Source organism: Lynx rufus, unplaced genomic scaffold (assembly GCF_022079265.1).
Source record: "Lynx rufus isolate CCGP_SWC_20201006 ecotype Redwood Valley unplaced genomic scaffold, mLynRuf1.p SCAF_8, whole genome shotgun sequence".
NCBI lineage: Eukaryota > Metazoa > Chordata > Mammalia > Carnivora > Felidae > Lynx > Lynx rufus.
The window spans coordinates 91,141,251-91,168,463 of NW_025814896.1; the positions used below are offsets into that span (position 1 = coordinate 91,141,251).

Below are 27,213 nucleotides of genomic sequence, written 5' to 3' on the forward strand. Positions count from 1 at the left end.
GGGTTGCGTTCTCCTCTGGCCGACGCAGGCCGAACCGGACCGAGGAGATTCGAGTGGGGCCGAGGCCGGTGGCACCGCGGCCCAGAGCGGAGGTGGCAGGGCGCGCCCCACCCAGCGGCCAGGCGGAGCCTAAGATGCTGGCTTTTGCCAGGCGGCCCCGCCCGGGCTCCCAGCCGCCTCCGGCCTCGCCCTTTCCGCTGCTGCTGCTGGCGGTGCTGAGCGGCCCGGTATCCGGCCGCGTTCCCCGCTCGGTTCCCAGGACCTCGCTTCCTATCTCAGGTAAGGCGTGGGTGCCCTCGCCCTCAGCCCTTCGCGCCGCTCCCGGGCCCCGCCTGCAGGTGCCGGCACCCACCTGCCCTTACCTACCAGCCCGGGCAGGCGCTCTGGGGCCCCTCCGCGCTGCGCACCGAGTCCCGCGCCGCCCACGCCCCTCCAGGACCCGGGCGGGACCCCCACGCTGTGCTGTTCCGCAGCATCGCTTCCCGGCCTCGCGCTTCGGCTCCCATGACACGCCCAGGCGGCTCCTGCTGCCCCTTACTGGCAGGACCGCGAGAGAGTTAAACCCCTCATCGTGCAGAAGCGGGCACTGAGGCCCAGGGAGGGGATGGAGGTTTCCCCGAGTTCGTCCATTTCGGGGAATGGACTCCCTTATTCCCCTCTGCCCAAACATACACCTGTGTCCCTCACGCCAGCTTGATGCCTATTCTGCTTTCAAACTCATTGGTCTTTCGTTCTATTCCAGCCACCCATCCTTCTGATGACCAACTCAGCATCTCCATCTGCCCACTTCTCAAATCTATTCCCTTATCATTTCTACCTCCCTGCAGGCTTTTTGCCTCGCTCGAAGCCCTCATCTCCCTAACCCACTTCCCAGGCCTCTCACAGCTCTTACACCAACTCCCATTGTCTGATACACGATCCGTGGATCCATCGTAACCCTCTTAACTCCTCGGCATTCCGTGCTTTCTCTACCCATTCCCTACATTGAATGTTGGGAAATCATTCAGTGAGTTGATTTAAAGTTCTGTTTAAATGATTTCTAAAGTCTTCAGAAGAAAAAAAAAAAAGGAGGGAGGAGATTTGGTCCTTTGAAAAGATCTGGAAGAAGCCAAGGGATGCCACCAGGCTAAAAATGGTCATTGGAATGATTCACACTTTAAAGGCTCTCTGCTGAGGTGGGCATGGGCATGGCCATGGACCTCGTTTTCTTCTCAGTGGGCACTGAGTGTTAGCACCTAGTGCAGACCCAGTGAAGTTGAGAGGGCAACCTGTTGGCAAAACCTCGCAACTGGGTAATAGTAATTTAGAGTCTAAACTTCAGCCTAGTGACATAGGGTTACTTTGAATCCAGAAGACAAAGTTGTGGTCAGAGCCTGGGGTTGGTTTGTGCTGGAGCAATAGCCACAAAATGGCGTTGAGGTTGATAACCAGAAATTCAGAGAAGTCTAGATAGCAGGGTGAAACAGAGTTGGGGATACGAGTGGAGGTTGGGTGTTCCAGGGCTTATAATGAGCATGAGAGAGTAGGCAGGCCCAGCGCAGATTTGAGTATGGGTGTGGGAGGATGGGGTGGGTGGGGCTCCATACATCAGCACATCCAGGAATGAATGGCTGGTAGCCATTCTGTCAAGTCTTGAGGGTAGCTGAGCAGATGAACCAGGTAGAGCGGAGCTGTATTGGTACAAGGATAGGGGCTCCAGAGTGAGCTAAGAAGATAAATTCCTGCTAACTTATTTGTTATAATCTTTAAATGGAATTTTGAATGATGACACTGAAGTTTAGACTTGGCCCAAATGGGGCACATGCCTAAGGAAGGAAAAAAGGAACCATTTGTGAAACATGCACTATATGTCAGTTGCTTCTACATATGTCATCTCATTTAATTCTGTCAACAAGCCTGATTGGTGGTGTTTACAGATGAGGGAAGTGATGCTCAGGGCAAGTAACTTACTCAAGATCATACAGCTGGTAAGTGAAAGAGCCACATTTAAACTGGGGCTGATCCTTCTCCACAGCACATTCTCATGCCCACTTTTTCCCTCTTTGGGTGGAAATGGGGTGGGGTTGGGGAGGACAAGAGCAGTGAGAAGACAGGAGATAGTCTCCTAAAGTGTTGGTGAAGAGAGTGAATCATTTCCCTTCCAAGTAAAAACAAGTTACTAATAAGTAGTTATTATTTTTTTAAAGGAAATTTAGAGAAGAAGGTACTTGTACTTCCTATAGGTATTTTCAAATTATGTATCATGTTGCTATGGATAGAAATTACAGACTTAGTATTTATGCTGTTATTTTAATAAAGTGTTTTATTTTTATAGAAAAAGCATACTTGGCTGCATTGTATGCTAAATATTCTGGCCTCATCAGTTATTATCTTTGGGGAAGTTAGATGGTTGGCCTGTCAAAGCCCTGTTTTTACCCTTCATGGCTGCTAAATAAATGATACTTGGAAGAAAACAGAAATTGAGCCCTTTGGCTTTGTCTTTGTGGACCCAACCCTTATGAAGCAATGGCTGATATCACTCTCCCCTCTCACCCTCTCTTCCTGCCAGAGGCTGACTCCTATCTCACCCGGTTCACCGTCCCTCAGACATACAATTACTCTGTCCTCCTTGTGGATCCTGCTGCCCATACACTTTATGTCGGCGCCCGGGACACCATCTTCGCTTTATCCCTGCCCTTCTCAGGGGAGAGACCCCGCAGGGTGAGAAATGAAAGTGGGGAGGACCCCAGACTCCAGAGCATGTGGTTAGATCCACAGTGTTATGAGATGGGGTGTGTGTTCATAATAACTAAATATGGAACAGTGGTGGTGGTGGCAGGGGGGAGTGTCAGTAAAAATGAATATAGGAAGAATATTGGCTTCATTATCTCAGCTAAGGGTGATGGGAGGGGGTCATGGTGACTGGGGACGTTATGAGGGAGGTTAATGCTAGAGGAGGCCACAGTAACCAGGTTTCAGGTGACAGTGGGCAGAGGAATCATTAGAATCACATTTCTTTAGGGCAATAGCTTTTAAACTTTTTTGTACCATCCCTTAGTAAGAAATATATGGTACATTTTGACCCAGTACAGGAAGTGTGTATTAAAGAACACATTCTTGAAACAGTATCTACTCTCCTGTATGTGATACATTCTGATATATTCTATGTCATTAAAATTAAAAACAATTGATTTCATTACTTATTAATGGGTGGAGACCTCCAGTTGGAAAAATGATGCTCTGACTGAAGGGGCGGGGGCTAGGGGGTGGGTTGTCTCTGAAGTTCTCAAATTGATGGTGGTAGTGGAACTGTTTCACCTACCCTGACTTGGGAAGAGTTTGGGGAGAATCTGGGAGAAACAGTCACTCCTCCTTTCTCAGATTGACTGGCTGGTACCTGAGGCCCACAGACAGAACTGTAGGAAGAAAGGCAAGAAGGAGGTAGGTGTGAATCCTGGCCCTGTCCCAAGTGTCCCATTGAGACCTAGTTCCAGCCCTGGCTCTGTGTCTGTCACCTGCAGTGCTCCCATAGCAGTGGGCCCAGGCAGGGGCTCTAACACCATGTCATCCCCTGTCATCTCTGATCCCGGAGCTGTATCTAACTGTCCTGACACTACCCTGCCTTTCCCTGTACCTGCTGCTTCTGATTCTCTCTAATCATCTCTGACCCCCAGGATGAATGCCACAATTTTGTCCAGATTCTCGCCATTGCCAATGCCTCTCACCTCCTCACTTGTGGCACCTTCGCTTTTGACCCGAAGTGCGGGGTTATTGTGAGTGACGGGTGGGAGGATGGGAATGGTCTCCTGTGAGTGTCCATGACAGCATGCTTAAAGCAACACTTGTGCATGAAAAGCATTGGGGGTGAGGGATGTCTTTGCAGGGTGGGGGTAGGAGTGGGAGGGCGAGGCAGGTTGTCTGTAGAAGGTGAGGTACACAGAGTGAGAAGAGAGAAGAGGGATGGTGAAGGAAATTAGGAATGCTAGCTAGGCTAGGGAGAGGATAAATTCACGAGAGACTTCCGAGGCTAGTATCTCGTGTTTCCTTTGTACTGTGTATGCTTTGTCCCAGCAGCCTAGATCCATTTCTTAATCAGCATAATCCATGCCTGCTTCTTCCTCCCAAGGTGGGTGACTGTCTTTCACCACCTTCTCCCGCTGCCGACTTCATTCTGCACAGGCTGTGACCCTCTGCTCTCATGGCTTCTGAGGTCACTACCCACTAATGTAGTACTTGCTGGCCCGTATTCTGGATCTTGCCTTCAAAGTGGGCACTTTGTCAGCCATCTCTTCTTCTAGGTCCTGTTCATTGCTGCCAGAGCCCTGGGCGTCTTTACCCTCATACTCAGGCAGGCTTGGTACATGTACACCCCTAATCATATCTAGCTAGTCATGGCTTCTAAAGTTACTGGGACTGGTAGCATCTCAGGAAGGTTTTAATGCTTTTGAACCCTCAGCTTTTCCCATCAGTTATCCAACAGTCAGTTACTGGTCCTCTGCCAGTATGCACTTGTGACAACAACCTGGGATGAGTCAGAAACCTCCCCTGTTCTTTGTATTCAGTGGCTTCCCTTCCTGCTCCAAGGAGCAAAAGCAGGGAGTGCAATGACTCTCTCTACTGACCCTGATCCTTAGCTGTAGATTTTGACTTGATCCTTTTGCAAACTGCCGTACTCCTTGCCATTTGGATCTTATCAGTGTGCATCTCCAAACCCCTCCTTGCAGAAGGCCATCCTCAGGTCTCTTGTTTCCAGTGTTATGACTGTATGTGTTTGACTGCCCCGGTCAGTCCCTCTAGGCTGGCCCTGGGGTTAGTTGGGCTTATGTTGAGTCCTTTTCATAATGTGGATGAGAAAGACTCTCCACCCAGGGTGTGCATAGCTTCCTCATCTTGGCAAGGTTTCCAGGTCAGGGTGGTATTGAAAATCTCTATGTTCCATCAAGTAATGTTGAGGGTATAGCTTCCCTACAGTTCTTACAAAGCTCAGAAAGTAGTGTGGAACTGCCATCGCCATATTTGTCTTTTTCCAGGCTGCACACACTTGGGGAACCCAAGGGTGTGAATAGCAGCACCATGGCTTATAGACAATATGATCACTCCAAGTTAATTTCCCAGGGCCTTCTATTCTTCCTCGGCTGTCTGAGGGGACCCTGATGGTTGTTAGATTCTAAGTATCTGGACATAAAACGTTCTGTACGTCCTGTCAGGATTGGTGTCACTTGGACTCTTATCTACTCCTGAGAAAAATCAGTAACCAGAGTAAAGCCAGGGATCTGTGTCCTGCACTCCCATGACTTTTAGCTCCTTCTCTGAACACTCCTATGTAGCAGGCGTATGAAATGAAGGAGCATCCTTTGGTCATGGCTTGTTTATAGGAGAATATAGGACACAGGCACCCTACCCCCCAAATCAGCTGTGTTAACACTTCAAGCCATATACTAAGACTGACCTCTAGACTTCCTGAAAGTTCTCTTCTGCCTTTACTGTCTTATCCTGCTACCTGGCACTCCCGTCTGCTTAAGGAAGTTCTTGCCTCAATCCTTAGTGCTAAACCTCTCACATCCCAGACTGATGACTTTGAGACTATGTATAACTATTATGTGAGAGCTTTGACTAGCTGATCCAGACACAACGACTCACTCAGAGTTGATTGCTCAGAGAAATGAAGGTTCTTACAAAGGAAGTTCAAGCACTGGACCTACCAGCTCTAACTAAAAGTGAAGTTCTGCCATTGAGTGACAGTTCATTGGAGGAAAACATATTTTTGAGAGAGAGAGAGAGAGAGAGAGTGAGCATGTGAGTGGGGCAGGGGCAGAGAGAGAGGGAGACAGAGGATCTGAAGCGGGCTCTGCACTGAGAGTGGAGAGCCCAACGTAGGGCTCGAACCCATGAACCATGAGATCATGATTCGAGCTGAAGTCAAATGCTTAACTGACTGAGCCACCCAGGTGCCCCTGGAGGAAAATATTTTAGTTTGCTTTGTTGAGAGAATTCCAGCAGTTAACAGAAAAATGCTAGACTTAAACAACAATAGCAGTGACAAGATTTCACATTCAGTTGAAGATGTACTCTGGCCCAGGCTGGTGCTGGACTTTACATTCAAAATTGAATTTAGTTCTTATCACCACACTATGATATTTAGGTATTATTTATTTTCATTCTACAAGCAAAGAAATGGAAGTTCCAAAATGTTAGGTACCATGTCTAGTATTATATAAGTGGCAGCGGCAGAGCCAAGATTTAAATCCAGATGTGTCTGGTTTTGCCCCACCCCCCGGTCCTTCTAGTCCAGTCTGCAGCACAGACGACCTTACCTGGTTTCATTATCTTGTGACATTTGACCTGTTTCGTGTAACAGGGGCCATCTTTTCTTTTGTTTTCCCCCTAACCTACCTGGGGAGGGTCCTTTATATGTCTTATACCCTTCTTGGCCAAAGCCAAAGGATGGATTCCAACCTTACAGCTTGGTGAGAGCCTTCCTACCTAGCTGTCTTTCAGCTAGCGAGACTTGCCTCCACCACAACTGATGATGCAGTGAGGAATCTCAACACTCAGACAGAGACCGTGGTGGAGTGGTCTTGCCCCCTTCAGACCCTAATGAAATGTCACTTTGATAAGACAGTAAACATAACCTATCTGATTAATAGGAGTCTCACTTGCTGAAAGATTATAAACCTAGATAACACAATGATGCCATCTGGGGAAACTGTAAGAGGAATTGTTTCATACTTCAGTAAAACATACTGGGTTTTAAGGGGGCTGATAGACCATCTCTGTGAGGAAGTCCAGCAGTCAAGTGCCAACACAAACTAGAGATTGGAAGGCATCACACTTTCAGAGAATTTGGGCAATAATTTGCATAGAAAATCTAGCTGGAAATGTAAGAATGAGTGAGGTCATTGAAATATGTGTGACAAGGACTAAGGATTGATCTTTATGATACATGGTTAGGGGCTAGAAAGGAAAATAGAAACTACCAAAGGAGATAGAGAAACAATTAGATAGGAGGAGGATGGTAGGCTTCCAAGAGAATCAAGACAATATTTGAAGGAGGGAGTGAGTCAAAAGTATCAAGTGCAGCCTAAAGATTAGGAGGGTGAGCATTGAGAAAAGGAGTCCTTGATGAAATGTAAGGGAGTAGTTTTAGGCAGAGGGATCAGAAAACATAATTTGTTTTCTAGGAATAACAAGTGACCCAGGTTTGGTTAGAAGAAAGTATTCATTTTGAGAAGTATTAGAAAGTAAGTAATTTTGACTAAAGTGTTTGTACTCTAGGCAATGGTGGGCCATTTTGTCACTCCCTTGCTCAAAAACTTATCAGGGTAGTGACTGATACTGTAGGAATATTGATCTGTGGGGGGTATGTAGAATAAATTGGGGGCAAGGCTAGGCAGTGTGGAGAGGAGGAGGTTACTGCTGTAGTTTAGGTGAGAGGTCACAGATGGGCCACAGCAGCATGTACTAACCTTTGTCCAAAGTGCCCAGACATCTTGGTAATCTCTCACTGTCATCCGTCATTTTCTCAGGCTAGGCTGCTCCCACTGCCTCACATGTGAGATGCTTGTGCCCCTGTGGGGGCAGAAGACTTTCTCATTCCAGAAGACTTTCTTGACCTAGTGTTCCCTTTTTTTGAGACCTCAGATCACATCTAATTTTAACAGGCCTTCTTCAAGGCTGTCAGTAAAGTAAAACCTTGCTTGCCAACCATAGCAAATAGATGAGCAGTCAGAATGGGTCAGTAGTATACTTACACTTAGGGGATATAGATCTACGTTCCCACTCCAACTGCCATCAGTGTAGTTAGGCTCCAGCAATACCATATGCCCTCCCTAGTGAACTAGAGGTATTGTGTCTGGCTTTTCTATGCCATAACTTTGATTTCTAAGCAGCCACAGTTAACTTCCCTGCCAGTCTTAGGTTGACATCATCCCTGGTTGCCATTTTTAGATGTTGTCTTGAAGTGCTCTCTTAGTGCTGGATGCTCAGCTGAGGTAACTTCCAGCTGGCCCTGGTGGAACTCTTACAACTCTTGCCCCTGTCCAGGTCAGTCCTGCTGTAGTCCCTGGATGAAGAAGGCAGTTACTTGCCAAATCCTCAAATTCTTACCTGAGTTTCAGGTCTTTAGTGACTTTACAGATTCCCTTCCCCCCTTCTATGTTTCCTTGACTCTGGTCTTGTCTTTCATCCTTGGGTAGGAGTAGGGGGAGTATGGCCCTTCTCTCAAAACCCCTGCTTCCGGTGGTCTTATATCAGCCTGAACTATTCTTTACCCTTCCTAAGAGCTCTAGCCCTCAGGAGACTTGCTTTTTTCCCTTAGTCCCCCTTGTCCAGTCACATATGCTCCAGCCAGTTGCAAACCCTAGCATTTCAGAGGAAAGATCTGCCCCCTCAGCCTCTTAGCATCTTCTAAGGCTGTCTGTGGTATTCTTTCATCAGGACATGTGGGTGTTGGAACTAGGGGAATGGAGGGAAGAGGAGCAAATGGATGAAAAGAGGGATGGCAGAGATGGGAAATGACGGGGTGGGTGGGGGAATCAGGAATAGACTGGGAGTATGGGGATGGTAGCGGATGGGGATGAATGGAAATTGAACTGTTCTTTCATCTGACCATCTTTGTAATTCTCATCATGAACCTCCCCATGACCCTAAACCAATTGCCCCCTTCTGGTCTGTAGGATGTGTCCAGTTTCCAGCAGGTTGAAAGACTTGAGAGTGGCCGAGGGAAATGTCCTTTTGAGCCAGCTCAGCGGTCAGCAGCTGTAATGGCTGGTGAGTGGGGAGAGCCCAGAATCTGTGGCTCCTTGCTGTAATTGCCTCCTTCCCCACCCCTGCTGTTGGAATTTCTGTGTCCTTTCTTTCCTTTCCTTGCAATGTCTATTATTCCCGTGTCTCTTTCTAGCCTTTCCTGTTCTTCCCACAGTGCCTGTGTCCTCCTGCTTTTCCCCAGATTATTATTCCCCTGGGTTTTCTCTAGAGAATATGTCCTCTGCACCTCTAGTATGAGTGTTTGCTCTGTTAACCTCTTTTTCTTTTCTCATGGTGTTTTCCCCCTTGTTTCTAAGAGGAATCTACTACAATGCATATTGTAATAAATTTGGAAAAAGTATAAAGAAGAACAGAAGAAATCTTGTAGAACAGCACTGTTCAAAAGAACTTTGTGGAACAATAGAAATGTTCTATGTCTGTGCTGTTTAAAACGATAGCTGCTAGCTACATGTGGCTCTTGAGTCCTTGAACAATGTGACTAGTTTGGCCAAACGAAGGAATTTTAAATTTTATTTAATTTTAGTTTAAACAGAAATACCACATGTGTCTAGTGTCTACCATCTTGGCACAATTCTAGAATATCAGAAAACCACTGCTAATATTATGGGGTATTTCTTTCTAGCTTTTTAAATGTGTGTGTGCACACGCATGTGCACTCATGCACATATATTTTGCTGGCCAGTCCTTTGTTGCTCAGAGGAACCAGTCATCAGTAATGACTGTTAATTCCTGCTGTTACTTCTTTTGACCCAGCTCTATACAGTTGTTCAAGTGTGGAATGGTTCAATCACAGTTTATGCCCAAATGTTTTCTGGAGAATGACTGCCTGATCCTTAGGCAGCCACAAAGTGAATTGTTTGTGTGCCACGTAGCCTGTATTTTAGGTCAGATCACCCCATGTACACCCTTCAAATTTAGTGAGAATCCGGCCATATTCTCACAATAGTACAAAACAATAAGGTTAATAAAAATTTTATGAGCATGTGTGTATTATAAAACTTTTTAAAAAGATTATTTATATTGAGAGAGAGAGAGAGAGAGAGAGAGAGAGAGAGAGAGAGAGCAAGCACGAGCATGTGTGCAAAGGAGGGGCAGAGAGAAAGAATCCCAAGCAGGCTTCGTGCTGTCAGCACACAGCCAGACACGGGGCTTGAACCCACACTCCGTGAGATCATGACCTGAGCTGAAATCAAGAGTTGGATGCTTGGGGCGCCTGGGTGGCGCAGTCGGTTAAGCGTCCGACTTCAGCCAGGTCACGATCTCGCGGTCTGTGAGTTCGAGCCCCGCGTCAGGCTCTGGGCTGATGGCTCGGAGCCTGGAGCCTGTTTCCGATTCTGTGTCTCCCTCTTTCTCTGCCCCTCCCCTGTTCATGCTCTGTCTCTCTCTGTCCCAAAAATAAATAAACGTTGAAAAAAAAAAAATTAAAAAAAAAAAAAAGTTGGATGCTTAACCGACTGAGCCATTTTAGGTGCCCCTATTGTAAAACTTTTAAATGTCATGCTACATGGATTTAATTTTGAATTTTGTCATGTAATTTTATATCATAGTCATTTCTATACAATTTAAAATTTTTTATGAAGAAATTTAATAATATGATACTACTTATTCTTTGAGCATACCACAATTTAATTAAGCAATCCTAAATCACTTATGTAAGTTTAATTTCCAAGTTTATTTAGTTTACCTCAAAGTTTTTGCTATTACCCATAGAACTATAATGAACATACTTGTGCATAAATTTTTATCCTCATGTTAGATTATCTTGAGACTCCTGGGAATGGATTACTATATCAAAGGGTGTGAACATTTTATGGCTCATTATTTGTTGCTAATTGAGTTTTTGGAAGAGTGTACTAATTTACACCCTAAATCAGCAGGAATGAGAGTGTTTGTTTTTTCTCACATAATTTCGCTAGAATCATATTGTCATTTTGAAAATCTTTGCTAGTTGAGGCTAAAAATGGCACCTTGTTTTAATTTGTATTTCTTTGAATATTAATGAGGTTAAACATTTTTCACATTTTAGTACTTATTTTTATTTCTTCTTTGGTAAATCCTCTGCTTGTATTCTTGGGCCAATTATTAGATAGAATATATTTTCAAATCTATATTTTTTCTCTTGTGATTACATTTTTAAGTTAAATCTTTTCCCAGTTAGCAGATAAATTTTTTCTTCTTACAGGTTTTCCCCCCAAACATTTAACTCTTTGATCTATTTGGAACTTACTTTTTTTTTTTTTAATTTTTTTTTAACGTTTATTTATTTTTGAGACAGAGAGAGACAGAGCATGAACAGGGGAGGGGCAGAGAGAGAGGGAGACACAGAATCTGAAACAGGCTCCAGGCTCTGAGCTGTCAGCACAGAGCCCGACACGGGGCTCGAACTCACAGACCGTGAGATCATGACCTGAGCCGAAGTCGGACGCTTAACTGACCAAGCTACCCAGGCGCCCCTATTTGGAACTTACTTTGATGAATGGCATGAGATGGAGATCTAAATTAATTTTTCCCATTTAGTTGATCAGTTGACTCAGCATCATTCATTATACTGCTTTTTTTCCTCTTCACTGACTTACTTTTGCTGTGAACTTTATTGTAAAATTAATTTTTACCTATTGTTTTGGATTCCATTTTATGAAAGACAAAAATTGGGATACAAGATCTAACAGTGGCATTTTTTTCTTATGTATGACTTTATAGGAAAAGTCTTAAAAAGCTAGCTATACAGATGAAATCACTCTTAGACAGTTAATGACTTCCCTTTTCTGAAAAGTAATAAAATAACAAAAGTGTTTGAAAATGAACATCAGGTATAAACCTACTGCATACAAGATTTGTCATTTTTGTCTTTTATCTGCAATTGAAATTGACAAGATCTTGTTAATAGTTATACATGTTTGCATAAAACAGTTTACTCAATAGTTTTCCTGGCTTTTTATCAAGCATCTTTGGCAAAACTCTGAGCCAGTCATTGGCTCATTAAGAAAGATTCATCAGTTTTAGAAATGATGAATATCTCTTGATTCTACATAATTTTTTATCAACAAGATGAATTCTCAATTACAACAATCTAAGGCAATCGATTAACGTACTTTCTTTGTTGCAAGCAGGAATCTTTATATCTAACCTTCTGCATGTAATTTCTCTGTGTTCTAGTCAGCAAGTGAATTCACATTAGCATGTGGTTTAACAACACAAATTTCATAAATAAGATCATTGTATGACAAAGAACATTTTTCTAAAAGGAAAAACATTTTTCAAGAGGGTTTCAAGTCTTTTTTTTTTTTCCAGGTAATGAAATTCAGGTTGCTTTCAGCTGATAATTGATGGTTGGAAATAGTTCTAACAGTTTAGAATGGCTAGCTTTCCCATGCCTCTTTCTGTCTTAGATCCAAATCACAGTCAATCCCAACATTATACACTGTCCTCTGAAGTTTTTGCTTTATAGGGCTATAATTTAAGTTTCTTTAAATTTGACTTAAGTGCCAATATTTGGTTGGAGTTTTCAATGTTGGTCTGTTAAGCCCTGCTGTCCTTTTGTTTTGAAAATAGTGGTCTAGAAAATAGTGGCAACATTACATAAGAACTAGAACCAAATTCGCAGTTAGGGTCTATGAAAATGTCCTTAAGGATAATGGAGGAATTTTGAAATAAAAAGAAGAGCTTTTAGTAATGAAAATATTAGAATATAATAGCAGGAGTATCTCTTGTTTTAAATTATAAGAATTACAGTGTGCATTATAGATAATTGAGAAAATACAGAAATATATAGAGAAGGAAGTGAAAAGTTCATTGTAATTCAATCATCACTAGGTAGCCACTATTATTATTTGTATTTTCTTCGGCTGTGTCTGTGTGTATATTTGTAACATATTGGAATTATTATGCATATTTCACTTAGTATTGTATACTGAACATTTTGTCATAGTATTAATTACCCAAAACATGAGTTTTGGTGATTACGTACTCCTCTCTCACTTGAATGTAGCCCAACCTATTCCCATGTAATTATACATTCAAAATTTAAAATAAATTATTGCTTTTATAAATAATGCAGTGGAAGAAATCTTTTCACATAAATCCTTTACATGAATCTAATTAATTGCATATGAGTCAATCTAGAAAGTAGAATTGCTGGGCCAAAGGGTGTAAAGGCTTTTGTGATACTTGGTAGATTTGGCCAAATTGCTCTCCAGTTAGTCCCACCAGCATTGACAAGAGGACCTCTTCCATTACACCCTTGTCAATCCCAAGTAATATAGTTTATTTATTTATTTTTATTTTTTAACTTTTTAAGATGTTTTTATTTTTGAGAGAGAGAGAAAGAGCGATCACGAGTTGGGGAGGGGCAGAGAGAGAGGAAGACCCAGAATCCAAAGCAGGCTCCAGGCTCTGAACTGTCAGCACAGAGCCTAATGTGGAGCTCGATCTCGCAAACTGTGAGATCATGACATGAGCTGAAGTCGGAGGCTTAACCGACTGAGTCCCCCAGGCACCCCCCAAGTAATATAGTTAATAAACATACAGTGACCTCTTCCAGAGCCCAATTTTATATGTTTTTGCTTGCATCGCCATTAGTGAGGTTGAACAACTTTTCATGTGTTCATTGGTACTTGTATTTATTTAGGAAAAAGTCTCAAATCTTGTTCTTCAAATGTGACATTTATTTGTATTGCGCTTAGATCAAATTAACAAAATTATCTCAGTATTTCTATTTGCACTATTCCAGTTTGGAAAAATGCAAATATTTTGACATTAATGTTCACATTAGCCTAGGAACCCTGGCATTTCCTTCTGTCTCCTTTGGGGGTCTTTGTCTTCCTCTCATCCTTTCAGTGTTGTGGTTCCTTGGACCCCCAGTCAAGGTCCTATTCTCTTCTTATTCACTGCAGTTGTGATCTCAACCAGCTGCGTGGATTCTGCTTCCACTGCATTCTGATGCCCCCCCAGACATTATCTGGAGCTACAGACCATATATCCAATTGTCTTCCAGACATCTCCACATACATGTCCCACAGAAATCTGAAAATCAGCATGTCCCAAATTGAGCTCATCATCCTCACTCATCTCCCCCAAACCTGCTCCACCACTAGTGTCCTCTCCTCTGAGTGCATAGTGCCATTGCCTCCTCTCCCCCACCCCTGCCCCAAGTACCCAAGCTGGAGACAGCAGTCAGTTATCCTCGGTTTTCCTTGTCACATCCTATAATAGATAGGGTTTTTATCAAGAAGAGCAGAAAGAGGGAGGTTTTGTTCTTTCTCTTTCAGAATCTGCCCTGTGTTTTATCTCTGTTTAATCTCATTGCATCTTGCGATTACTGCATCTGCCAAGAAGCTTTGCAAATGTTTCAGATGCACTGCATGCTGCCAGCATTTTAGCGTCAAGCTTCCTTCTTAAATTTCAGTGATTGTCCCAAGACTAAGCATGCACACACTGAAACAAGACACTTAGAAATCCTAGGTAACCAACAGAGGAAAAGGTAGAATAAACACTGCATCTCCAACTATCTAATTATGTCCTCATTATAGGCTGTTATTTAAAAAAAAGTGTCTAGCTGGCCTAATCCTTAGATAAGGGAATAGAGAATATTAGGATAGGAACTATCTGTCTTATTTGACCATGAGAAGAAAAGGGAGTGGAGGAAGGCCAGAGCATGTTTAAAATCCTTTTTTTAAAAAGCTAATGAATGATTATTCCTATTGTATATCTTCTTTAGAAGTGGCCATTTTTTTTTATATTAAATGTAATTTATTGTCAAATTGGTTTCCATACAACACCCAGTGCTCATCCCAACAGGTGCCCTCCTCAATGCCCATCACCCACTTTCCCCTCTCCCCTACCCCCCATCAACCCTCAGTCTGTTCTCAGTATTTAAGAGTCTCTTATGGTTTGCCTCCCTCCCTCTCTTTAACTTCCCCCACCTTCCCCTCCCCTGTGATTCTCTGTTAAGTTTCTCAGGATCCACAAAAGAGTGAAAACATATGGTATCTGTCTTTCTCTGCCTGACTTATTTTACTTAGCATAATACCCTCCAGTTCCATCCACGTTGCTACACATGGCCATATTTCATTCTTTCTCATTGCCAAGTAGTATTCCATTGTGTATATAAACCATATCTTCTTTATCGATTCGTCAGTTGATGGACATTTAGGCTCTTTCCATAATTTGGCTATTGTTGAAAGTGCTGCTGTAAACATTGGGGTACAAGTGTAGAAGTGGCCATTTTGATACCAGAGTGAAAATTTGAACCCCCAGGGTGTAGTGAGACACTCACTGCCATGGTGGCATTCTAGGCTGTCGGTGTTTGGTTGCTAGTACACCTGGGAGGCTGATGTCACAGGCTTTATGCTTGGGTACGTAGAGATCTATTTCCACATGAATGTGATTTTTCTTTGGCTGTGATTCTTTACTTTTTGTGGCTTTCAATCCTTTTCTCCCCCAGTATTTCTAAAATTAAAATATCTTAATTTTTAGAGTTATAAAAGATGGTAACTACAAAAAATATTTAGTGAGTACAAAAAAGTAGAAAGGAGAAAATAAAAATCATTGTAATTCCATTGATCAGAAATAAATATCATTAACACTGTAGAGTTATGGCTCCTTCCAATCTTTCCTATATCTACAGGCATATATACATATATGTATATTTTTAAATAGGGTTATATGATACCTGGTGTTTTTTTCCTAACCAGCTTGCTCACTGAATTTAGCACTATGGGAACCACTCTCTTTTGCACATCATCTGTTGCCAATAACAAATGTGTGTTTTAATGTTTACTGAATTGATTCATTCAGTACTAACTTGCCACAATTGCACTTACAGGGATATTTTATTATATGAGCAATCCAAAAGAATATTTGAAATTGAGACTATCCTGGAGAATCTAGGGCATGTGGTGATCCTGTGTCCTCCTGTGGACCGTGATGGCCGCTGTTCCTTCTCCTCAGGGTGTGTGTGCGTGTGTGCGTGTGTGTGCGTGTGCGTGCGTGCGTGTGTGTGTGTGTGTAAGACTGTGTTTTAAGCCCCTTGATATTCCTGGAACACCTGGAACCCTACTACTTCCTCCCAAAGTGTCTGACCCCTCCTGCTGTCCCTTAGTGTCAGTGACCTTCTGCTCTTTCTCACTGAGTGAGTGTGCTCTTCTGCAATTCTAGGCTCCGAGTTTCTGAATGCCCCCATTAATCTCTTAGAAACTTTGGGGACCTCTTACCTCCATCCACTGCTGGGTCCCTGAAAATCATTTATGACTGTTGCTCCCCATCCCCCCCAACCCCCACACCAAATCATGCTCCTAAATATTCGTAACTGTCTCTTCCACACATCTCCCTCAATTCTCAGGGCATCCATGACACAGCTTCTGCCAGGGTTTTAAGTTTTATAGTGTTTTGTGTACAATGCTTGTAGGGAGATTTTTCATTGTAGCTCTGGCTTCTCTATCAACTTTCCCCCCACCTTGGAAGTACAGAAGATTGGCTCGTTTGCGCCTCCATGTACTGCCAGACTATGTCCCTAACCAGGTTTTCTCCTTCCTGAAATGCTCTGGGAGGGAATGGGGTGCCATTTTGTGGTCCACATAGGGAACCACAACTCAACATGCACTGAATGCTGGCCATGTGCCAGGCCTATGTGTGGCTCTATGTTTGTGTTGCATTTAACCCTCAGTGCCGCTGAGTGGAGGGCCTTATTATCTCCATGCTGTATTTGCGGTACCTGAAGCTAATTTGCCCAAGATCATACTACTTATAAGTATTTAGGGTCCAAAGCCAAGCCTTCTGAGCTCCAAAATGTTGGGACTTTTTCCACTGCCCTCAGAGGGTTTCCAACTCTTTTTGCTTTGTATAAAGTATTTTTGAAAATAGGGTTATTTTTCCAGTGCCTGAGACATGCAACTTTGCTCAAGCATCTGTGACCCTAGGATGATTGTGCTTTCCCCAGAGTGGCCCTACTCACTACTGCTTCCTTCAAGGTGCATGAGCCCCCATAGCTCTTGCTGGGCTTTCCATGCACTGGCTTCTAAAACACCAGCCTCTCTTGCTTCTCTAGCCTCTCTCTGACTTGATTTTCCTAGTTGTCTTCATGTAGCTTCTCCCCTTAAATGGTGGTATTCCCAGGGATCTCTTCTCACTTTCTCTTTCTCCCTGGCTGTCATATTCATGGCATGGCTTCAGCCCAATTCCCAAGTTGCCTACTGGCCCTGTTGTGTAGGCCCTTCTGTTTGATTGCCTTCCAGGATCTCTGACCAGATGTCCTGAGGAGACTGCAACCTTAGCACGTTCTACATCTGAAGTTGCTTCCTCCCCAACTACCTCCTTTATGGGCCTTCTCCTATCATTACTTGCCTTTGCTCATGGTATCACCCTGTGCTGTCATTCATCATATAAGCTGGAGACCTTAAAGACATTATTTTGTTCCATTCTTTCACATCTCATATTTAACTGATTTTCAAATCTTGTTAATGGATTCTGCCTCAGAAATATCTCCCCAGTCAACCCTTTTATTCCCCCTCTGCTGCTACCTTAGTTCCGCCCCTCCACTCTTGCCTGGATTGTGTGAATGGCCTTTTAACTACCACTGTCTTCTTAACACCCTGGACTGATTATGTCACTCTCTTCCTCAAGAAAACCTGCAGCTGTACTCTTCCCTGTAGGATAAAGTCCACATTGCCAGTAATGGCAGAGCAGATTCTTATAATTGGGTGCCCATCTTTTCACCTGCAGCTTATCTCTGCTCACTAGCCTCACAGCCCCCTGGGCCCTGCCGGAGCTGCAGCCACGGGGAGTGCCCATATCCCTGAACATGGCTCCTCTTGCCGCCACCTGCCTGTCTTCCTCCCTGAAGTCTTTCCACCTGGCAGATTGCTCATTCCTCGGCCCCAGCTCAGATGTCACCTCTTGGATGCTCTTCCCCCCGTTAGATGTGTCTGGGTTCTCCTCCGTGTTCCCCTCCACATCTGTTAGTCCACGCCTCCTGGAATCTGATCACATGTTTGTCTTCTAGACTCAAACGGGAGCTCTTGGGGGCAGCAATGTGCTTAACACCTGGCACAGTGGCTTCTGTGCAGTAGGTGGTGAAGGAAAATGCCACTCTGTCCTGTCCAGAGCTTCTGTGATACTTGAAACTCCTCCAAGGGGTCATGACCTTCTTTTACCCTGGAGCAATTTTCTCCTAGTCTGTCTGAGCCTTGTCTGTGTTACAGGGTGGCTATGGTTGTCCCACATTCCGCCCACAGGGCTGCACCTCCCCTTCCTTCAGAGTGTGTGATTTCTCTCCTCTCCAGTCCTCACCATCTGTAGGGCGCCTCTGCCCCGGCACTGTACCAGAAGGGACGAGCTGATTCCTCATTGCTTTCTCTGGCTGGCCATGCAGTATTCATTAATCCCCCAGGCTGCTGTTTTCCAAAGTGAGGTTTCTCAAAGTGAAGTTACACATTAGGGTAACTCCTACTGCTTGTTTGAAACTAGTTCTTGGGCCATCCCCTAACACTACTGAGAATTTCTGGGCACAGTGCCCAGGAATCTGTGTTTCGATCAATTCCCCAAGTGATGCTGGTATACCCTAAAGCTGTGACTTATTCCAGAGCAATGTCCACCCCCAATCAGAAAGAAGACTAGTTCCGTCAGACATTTACCAGAGGGGGAGAGCGGAAGTAAGACTGGGCATACTGCAAAGCAAACCCCCTTCCTGGAGAGTCATAGTATAATTAGTACATTATGGGATAGAAGCATACTGAAAACACTGACAACAGCAAACAAACCAACAGACAAAAAAGCCCAATTTGCACAAAGACAGCCTTTATTTTTCCTTCCTGCACATTGACGTTCCAACAGGTTTCCCTTAATGCACGTTGCCTTTACTGCCCCAGAGCATTTTATGTCTATGTGGGTTTTAAGTGAGATGTTGCCTGTCAGGTGCTTAGCAGTGCCTGCCATATCACGGGCGCTCAGCTCCTAGGGTTCCTGCCCCCTGCTTTATCCTCTGTGCTGCCTACAACCCCTTTTGCTTCCCTCAGTCATCTCTGACAGCTCATCTCCTCCCTGTCGCCCTGCAGGGGGGGTCCTATATGCTGCCACTGTGAAAAACTACTTGGGGACGGAGCCGATTATCTCCCGGGCTGTGGGTCGCGCTGAGGACTGGATTCGGACAGAGACCTTGCCATCCTGGCTTAACGGTGGGGAGAGGGGGCAGGGTGCATGAGGGACAGAGCTGGCTGAGGCCGGGTGGCCCCAGGCTGTGTCTGGTATCTGAAGCCACTGGTCTCCCCAGCCCCAGCTTTTGTTGCAGCCGTGGCCTTGAGCCCAGCCGACTGGGGAGATGAAGACGGAGATGATGAGATCTACTTCTTCTTTACGGAGACTTCCCGAGCATTTGACTCGTATGAGCGCATTAAGGTCCCACGGGTGGCCCGTGTGTGTGCGGTAAGACCACCGTCCCAACTGTCTGTCTGTCATCTTCTGCTCTGTCTTTCCTCTTGTCTTTTCCTTTCTGGGCCCCTGTTTTTGCATCTCTCCTCTGTCTCCTTTTTTCCCTCTGCCTTGACTCCTTTTCTGGGAGTTGGGGGGTGTGGGGAAAGGGCTCTGGCTTTTCATCCCCATAATTACCATTGTGACACACTGTCCCCAGGAGGTGGACTAGTGGAGAGGTAAAGGCAGGAACTGCAAATAGAGAGTCCTGGGTTCAAGTGCTAGGTCCACCAGTTCCTGCCTCTGTGACTCTAGGCAGGTTCATTAGCATCTTTGAACCTCCTTTGTAAGGTAGAGTATTAATGACCTCTAGCTACAAGGGTTGTTTTGAGGACAAAATGAGGTAACTTATGTAAAGCATGTAGGACAGTATTTCAAAAGTGCACAATGAACTTAGTCACCATCATTGTTATTGTGACCTTTTTCACCCTGTATCTCATTATCCCATGCAGTGCTCTGTATCGTCATCCTTGCATTTCTGTGCATCTGTGTTCCCATCTGTCTGTGTCTGCCCTGAAGACAGGGGAAACCTATATTGGTGTCCACAATGTTGGCCCTCTAAGGCCACACACAATGTGGCCTTCCCACAATGTTGGCCTTCTAAGAAGAACTTCTCATGTGCTTGTCACCCAGGGGGACCTTGGGGGCCGGAAGACCCTCCAGCACAGATGGACAACATTTCTGAAGGCTGACCTGCTATGTCCAGGGCCTGAGCATGGCCGGGCCTCCAGTGTCCTGCAGGACATGGCCATTCTTCGACCTGAGCATGGATTGGGGACCCTCATCTTTTATGGCATCTTTTCCTCCCAGTGGTGAGGAGGTCCTGGTGTGGAGGAGAGCTACAGGGTGGGAGAGACATGGGGATGGGTAGGCTCTCCCTGGAGCCCTGTTCCTTCTGCCCTGGAGCAGGATGCATGGCTCCCTGGGTCATGGTCCCTGCATTTCTCCTGGGTCATCTCCTGGGATGAGTTGCTGATTCCTAGTTCCCTCTAGATATGTGGCTCCAACCTGTGCTCTTACAGGGAGGGGGCTGCCATCTCTGCTGTCTGTGCCTTTCTACCACAAGACATTCGGACAGTGCTGAATGGTCCCTTCAGAGAGTTGAAACATGACTGCAACAGGGGACTGCCTGTCATGGACAATGACGTACCCCAGCCCAGACCTGGAGAGGTGAGGGGGCTGAGGCATCTCTTCCCTTCACATCTGAATTGCTGCATGAGAGAAAGGGCCCAAGTAAGCATCACAGAGACTTCCTGGCCCCTGGGAAACTGTCACCCATCCTGTGTTTCCTCTAGTGCATCGCCAACAACATGAAACTCCAGCAGTTTGGCTCATCACTTTCCCTGCCTGACCGTGTGCTCACCTTCATCCGGGACCACCCACTCATGGACAGGCCGGTGTTTCCCGCCGATGGTCATCCCCTGCTCGTCACTACAGATACAGCCTATCTCAGAATTGTGGCCCACAGGGTGACCAGCCTCTCAGGGAAAGAGTACGATGTGCTCTACCTGGGGACAGGTACATTTCATAGTCAAGTGAGTTGCCCATCCAGTGCACACATGCCCCTGTCACAGAGAGGGTCCCATACATATAGGTGTCAGAGTCCCAGGCACAGGTATAGCTGTCATTGTGTCTTGCCCCTTGCCTGCTTCCTAGAGGATGGACACCTCCACCGAGCAGTGCAGATTGGAGCCCAGCTCAGCGTCCTGGAGGATCTGGCCTTATTCCCTGAGCCACAGCCAATTGAGAGCATGAAATTGTATCAAGTGAGTTGTAGATTTTGGGGAGTTTGCTGGGGGGACATCTGAGCCCAGATCCAGTTGGTTACCCTGAAGTCTGAGAGATCCAGCATGTTCTTCTTCCTCACTGCTTTTCTGTAGAACTGGCTCCTGGTGGGCTCCCATACTGAGGTGACACAAGTGAACACAACCAACTGTGGCCGTCTCCAGAGCTGCTCAGAGTGCATCCTGGCCCAAGACCCTGTGTGTGCCTGGAGCTTCCGGCTGGATGCGTGTGTGGCCCATGCTGGGGAGCATGGAGGGTGAGTGTCACTGCACTGGTCTCCTGCCTGCCGTTTCAGGGTACTGGCTCATCCACATGTTTATGTCTGTTTCTCATCTGTTAATGCTGCCCTACGTGTGTGTGTGTGTGTGTGTGTGTGTGTGTGTGTGTGTGTGTGTATTCTGTTTGTGTCACTTGCGTGTCCATCTGTCAGTCCCATACTGATTCATGTGTCTGTCCATCTGATGCTGCCTCATCAATGTCCTTGCCTCTTGCGCCGACCTTGATCAACCTCCAGGTTGCCACACACTTCTCGGTTTTCATTTTACAAGAGCTCTCAGAAGTGTTTTCACAGTTGACTCCTCCTTCTTTCCTTCCTCGTGCCTTCTATGACTCTGCATTCTCCTGGGCTTCTTCCCTCTCCTACCAGTCTGTGTCCCTTACTGATTCCTTTTCTATCCCACTTCTGAATGTTGATATTTCTCAGGGTTCAGTCCTTCTCTTTACACTTCTGCACACTCTCTTGGTGATTTCATTCCCATTATCTTCAACACCAACTGCTGGCACTGAGTGCCAGTGACAACTACAGATGAGCCTTTAGTTGAGCTATGGAATCCCCTATCTAACCACCTACTTGATCTTCCTTTTGGATGCTTCACAAGCAACTCAAGCTTAGCAAGTTTTAGCATACACTGTTGTTTCTTCTTTCCTTCACATGCTCCTCCCATGGTTTTCCTCATCTTGAGAATGGGATCTCCATCCTTCCAATTTCTCCAGCCAGACTTGCCTGCACTGTATTATAGTTTGTACTCTAGCTCCACCTGTGATTTCCTCAGTTCACAGCCACTTCTCTCCATCTCTGCCACTATCACCCTAGTCCAAGCCATCATCACTTCTTGACCGGGTTATTCTAATAACCCCTTAATTGGTCTCCTTTGACCATTGGGGGATCCTACCATCTATTTTCCCCTTAGCAGATAGTTTAAAATCATATGTCACATTGAAGCAAATCCCTGGCATCATATTCATAAAATATTTCAATATGTGTCTCTACCAGATAAGGACTCTCTTAGAAACATTTTATTATTGGGAATTTCAAACATTCAAAAACAGAATAACATAATGAATTCCCATCATCTGTTGCTCAGCTGCAACAACTATCAACTCTTTGGCCAATCTTGCTTCATCAATACCCTCACTCACTCCCAGTTATTTTGCAGCAAATCTCAAACATCATGTTACTTTATCCATATATCTTGCAGAGTACATCTTTAACACAGAGGGAATTAAAAAAAATAAGCGTATTATCATTATAGTACCATAAACTTAATGTCATGAAACATCCCATCAATGTTCCAATTTCCTCAAGTGGGTAGACTTAAAAATAGTTGCTTTAGTTAGGATTCAAATAATGTCCATCAATTGCAATTGATTGAGGTGTTTCTTTTCTTTTTTTAAAAAATTTATTTATTTATTTTTGAGAGAGGGAACGCACATGTGACAGGGGCAGAGAGAGAGAGGGAGACAGAGAATCCCAAGCAGGATCCATGCTGTCAGCACAGAGCCTGACTTGGGGCTGGATCCCATGAACCATGAGATCATGACCTAGGCCAAAATGAAGAGTTGGGCGCTTAACCAACTGAGTCACCCAGGCGCCCTGATTGATGTGTTTCATAAGACTTTAATTTTTTTTTAATGTTTATTTATACTTTTAGAGACAGACACAGCATGAGTGGGGGAGGGGGAGAGAGAGAGGGAGACACAGAATCCAAAGCAGGCTCCAGGCTCTGAGTTGTCAGCACAGAGCCTGACGGGGGGCTTGAACTCACAAACCCTGAGATCATGACCTGAGCCGAAGTCAGAGGCTTAACTGACTGAGCCACCCAGGTGCCCCAAGACTTTCAATTTTTAAGTAAGATTCCCTTTAATGAAACATTTTTAATTGATTGCTTAGAAAGTATTTTTTCAAAACTGACTTTGAGATTTCCTATGTTGAAGCCCAGTTAATCTACAGTATATTTGTACATACTGCTGAACTGTAAGGTTACCAGTATTTTAGAATTAAAAGTACTTGTTTTGGGGATCCGTTTTTCATTAAGAACTTTGATCTGGTAGTTTCTCTTGGTAGAACTCTTAAATGTCTAAGACAAGGCCAGTGCTTCATTGTTTTAATATCCATTAAAATAAGAATTTCATTGTTCTTGGGTATACTGTGTACTTGAGCCTCAGGGTCCCCTTAAGATATAAATGTGTGTGGGGAGTGTGGGGTATGTGTATATGCTAATTAATACAAGAAATTACCAAGTTGGTGCCTGTATGTACTCTATGCTCCAAACCTCAATTCCTACAAGCAAGAAAGACTATGAAGTTCCTGTAGCTATAGCCCACATATGGCCTTCCCATGTTCCCCACTCTCAGCCAGACCAAGTGACCTTGGTTTTACCCAGAAGGCTGTAATGTATTCATACCAGTCTTGGAGCTCATTTCAGATGCCTTAATTCATGTTGAAGGAGTTCACACTCAAATGGAGCCTATCTTTGGTTGAGACTTTTGGTTGATCTCCACTGACAGCTTGATAGAGGTCTTCCTCTGGGGAGTGGTGAGGTTTTTGGAGTGAGCAGTCTATCCTGCTGTCCCTCTGCCAGACACAGTCCACCCACATCCTAGAAGTGCCAGGATTGTGTTGTTTGAAATATATCCATTAGAGGCTAATAGATATCAACAGTTGTTGGAGACAGAATGGTCCTACTTGGAGATGAACAGCTTTTATGAAACAAAAAGTCACATCACCGGCCCTCACAGAATTTTTAATGTTTATTTTTGAGAGGTGGGGGAGGGGCAGAGAGAGAGGGAGACACAGAATCCTAAGCGGACTCCAGGCTGTGAGTTGCCAGCAAGGAGCCCAACGTGGGGCTTGAACTCACAAGCCATGACCCTCACAGAATTTTGATTAACTTGTATAGAAAAGAAGTTTTCTCTCTTAACAGAAAAAAAGTTAACTGTAGTTTTTATGGACTTCTTTTCCCCAGAGAAATCTTGTGGTTGTGGATACCCAGATAACATTTCTTAGAAGGTTCCCATGTGTTTTTTAAAAGCACCCTCCAAACACTTTTCCAGCACACCTAGTGAAAATTTAATTTCCTGTGGTCTTCTGGAAATATCTGTAGAATTGGATGTGGCAAGTGTCATGAGGAGTAAAAGGGGTATCGGGGGAAATTTTATTGATGAAGAGGATGTTGACTGATAGTTTCAGGAGTGACTTATGAGATGGTGGGAGCTGTAATCTCATTATGTTACTGAATGTTCAGTGGTACTGAGGAAGGTAGAAGGGGGTGTTGACACTGGATTTACCAAGTATTCTCTTCTATACAGGTTGGTCCAAGACATAGAGTCAGCGGATGTCTCTTCTTTGTGTCCCAAAGAGCCCGGAGGTCTGTATGGTTTAGGGAAATGTGGGTGGAGTGGGTGAAAACGGGCTAGAATGTTGTCCATTTTGGATCTGCTTTAAAAATTGGAAGATTGGGCAGCCGGTGACCCATGGCCCTACTTTTTATCTTTGTCCCCACAACCCCTTATATCTGATATCATGCCACATTTCTCTGCATTACATCCCAGCCGGTAGCATCACTACCTTTTGTGCCTTTGCTGTCTCTCTGCAGAACGCCCAGTAGTGTTTGAAGTTCCTGTGGCTACAGCTGCGCATGTGGTCTTGCCATGTTCCCCAAGTTCAGCATGGGCGTCCTGTGTGTGGCACCGGCCCAGTGGAGTGACTGCACTTACCCCCCGGCGGGATGGGCTTGAGGTGGTGGTAACCCCAGGAGCCATGGGTGCTTATGCCTGTGAATGTCAGGAGGGTGGGGCTGCCCGTGTGGTGGCTGCTTACAGCTTGGTATGGGGCAGCCAGCGGGGCCCCCCAAGTCAGGCCCACACAGTAGGGGCGGGACTGGCTGGCTTTGTCCTGGGGGTTCTTGCAGCATCCCTGACTCTCCTTCTGATTGGTCGGCGTCAGCAGCGACGGCGACAGAGGGAACTTCTGGCCAGAGACAAGGTGGGCTTGGACCTAGGGGCCCCACCATCTGGGACCACAAGCTACAGCCAGGACCCTCCCTCTCCTTCTCCTGAAGATGAGCGGCTGCCCCTGGCCCTGGCCAAGAGGAGCAGTGGCTTTGGTGGCTTCCCTCCCCCCTTCCTGCTTGATCCTTGCCCGAGCCCAGCCCACATTCGGCTCACCGGGGCTCCCCTAGCCACATGTGATGAAACATCCATCTAGGGCAAATGACCGCTAGTGCATTGGTAGCCCCTGGAGGGGAATGACCATTAAGATGCTGGGGGTAGTGGGCCTGGAAGACGGTCATGGCCTCTGGGTTCTCTTTTGGTCTTCGTGTAATCACTTAGACTTCGTGTTTGCCTACTCTGGGCCTGGCTGGGCTCTGGCCCAAGCCTGTGCTTGATTTCCTGATTGCCATGCGAGATCAGAGCTGCCTTCTCCAGCAAATCAGGACTTTTCCCATGCCTGCCCTCTGAACCGCTGCGACCCCTTCAGCCTTGGCCCCCCATCTTGGGCCCATTAGTTTGGGGATGGGGAACAGAACATAGCTATGACTTTGCCTTCTGGTGGGCCCTGGCCGGAAGGAAGGCCCCTAGAGGTGGTGTGGGGCTAGTGTGCATTGATCTTTTTGTTCATTCTCTTTAGTTTATTGGATTCTCTGTGGGGAGTGCATGATCCCCATGTCGCAACATGAAATCTCTGCCCTGAGATGTCCCCCAACCCAGTTTTCCTTCTGTAAAAGAGTGTGTGTGTATACACAGGTGTTCGTTGGAGGCCTGGCCACATGTGCATGAATGACTGGGCCAATGCTCAGGTGTACTCATGAGGGGTCAGGAGGGGAAGGTGGGAATGGAGGCATTGCCTGCAGAACTTCAGACCCTGCAGGCAGTGAAGGAATGGCTTTCCTTTCTAAAAGGAAACAAGCCACCACCCCATCCCCATCATCTCCTACAACCCTTCTCTTGAGTAGAGAAAAACTCCCCAAGTGACCTTTTGGGTGGGAAGGACAGCAGTACATGTGACCCCATCTTTCTCTTTGTTTTTGCCTCCTGGCTGCCACCACTGCCACACACAGCTGTTCTTTCTCTGGCTGGAGTACAGGCTGGACCGCCTTCTTTGGCTCCCATTAAAAAAACTTCACAACATTCTAAGTGTAAGGGACAACAAAAGGGGAATAGTCATAGGAAGTAGAAGTTGCAAAAAAATAGGTTTGTATCCGTGACTTTACTCAGGTTGACACCCTCGCCCTAAATCAGAAGTTCTCCACCTGGGGTCCATGGACTCCCTGAAATCATATGCAAAATGTTGTCTGTACCTGTGAGTCTGTGTTTTTATGGGGGTGGGGGGTTATGGCTTTCATCAGATTCTCAAGGCCTTAACAAAGTTAAAGGACCACGCCTCGAGGTCGCCACACATTGGCCAAGCTGAGGGGTGCCACACAGCGGCAGCTCTTCCTGCCCCACAATCCCTTCCCTGTGGCCCGCCCTGGACTTGCAGCTGCTGGATGCCCTCTTGTTTCTCCCATCTCTGGAAACTGGGCTCTGTGTGTATTTGAAGATACTGTCAACTCCTACCAAACATAAAGACCTCTTCCTGCTTCACAGCTCCCAGATGCTCTAGGCTTCTCCTGCTCAGTCCTGGTCTTGGCCTGTGTATGTGCCTCGTTCATCCCTGGTGGGGGACCCCCTTGAGCTCCAGTGAATGATCCAGCCCTTCTCAGTTGAAGTTTCAACTCTACTTACCTTGGCAGCAGCCTGTGAACTACTCAAAAGAGTCCCCTTGGGTTTGGGATTATCAGTGGCTTTGCCACTAATAAGTGTATGATTTTCAGCAAGTAATCTAATATAGGAACATTGGTTTACTCATCTGTAAAGTGGGGATAATAATACCTACCTCAGGGTTGCTGCAAGGATTAAATGGGGAAACATGTAAACAATAAAGCGCTATCTATTCCAGTA

The 27,213-nt window shown here is 45.5% G+C and overlaps 1 protein-coding gene across 4 annotated transcripts; it reads left to right on the forward strand.

Annotated features, from left to right (window-relative positions):
- SEMA4F (ssemaphorin 4F) lies at window positions 1-27,213 on the forward strand. Of its 4 annotated transcripts, XM_047069036.1 has the most exons (14): window positions 1-279; window positions 2,549-2,700; window positions 3,361-3,420; window positions 3,654-3,752; window positions 8,655-8,748; window positions 18,795-18,914; window positions 19,010-19,161; window positions 19,840-20,018; window positions 20,229-20,376; window positions 20,502-20,724; window positions 20,863-20,972; window positions 21,087-21,247; window positions 24,580-24,638; window positions 24,867-27,213. In XM_047069036.1, the coding sequence occupies exons 1-14, from the start codon at window positions 135-137 to the stop codon at window positions 25,475-25,477; spliced, it is 2,313 nt and encodes a 770-aa protein (XP_046924992.1). In that variant the 5' UTR covers window positions 1-134; the 3' UTR covers window positions 25,478-27,213. The 4 variants fall into 4 exon arrangements, with proteins under 4 accessions (XP_046924992.1, XP_046924990.1, XP_046924993.1 ...); XM_047069034.1 differs by having other exon boundaries at window positions 20,502-20,972; XM_047069037.1 differs by lacking the exon at window positions 3,654-3,752.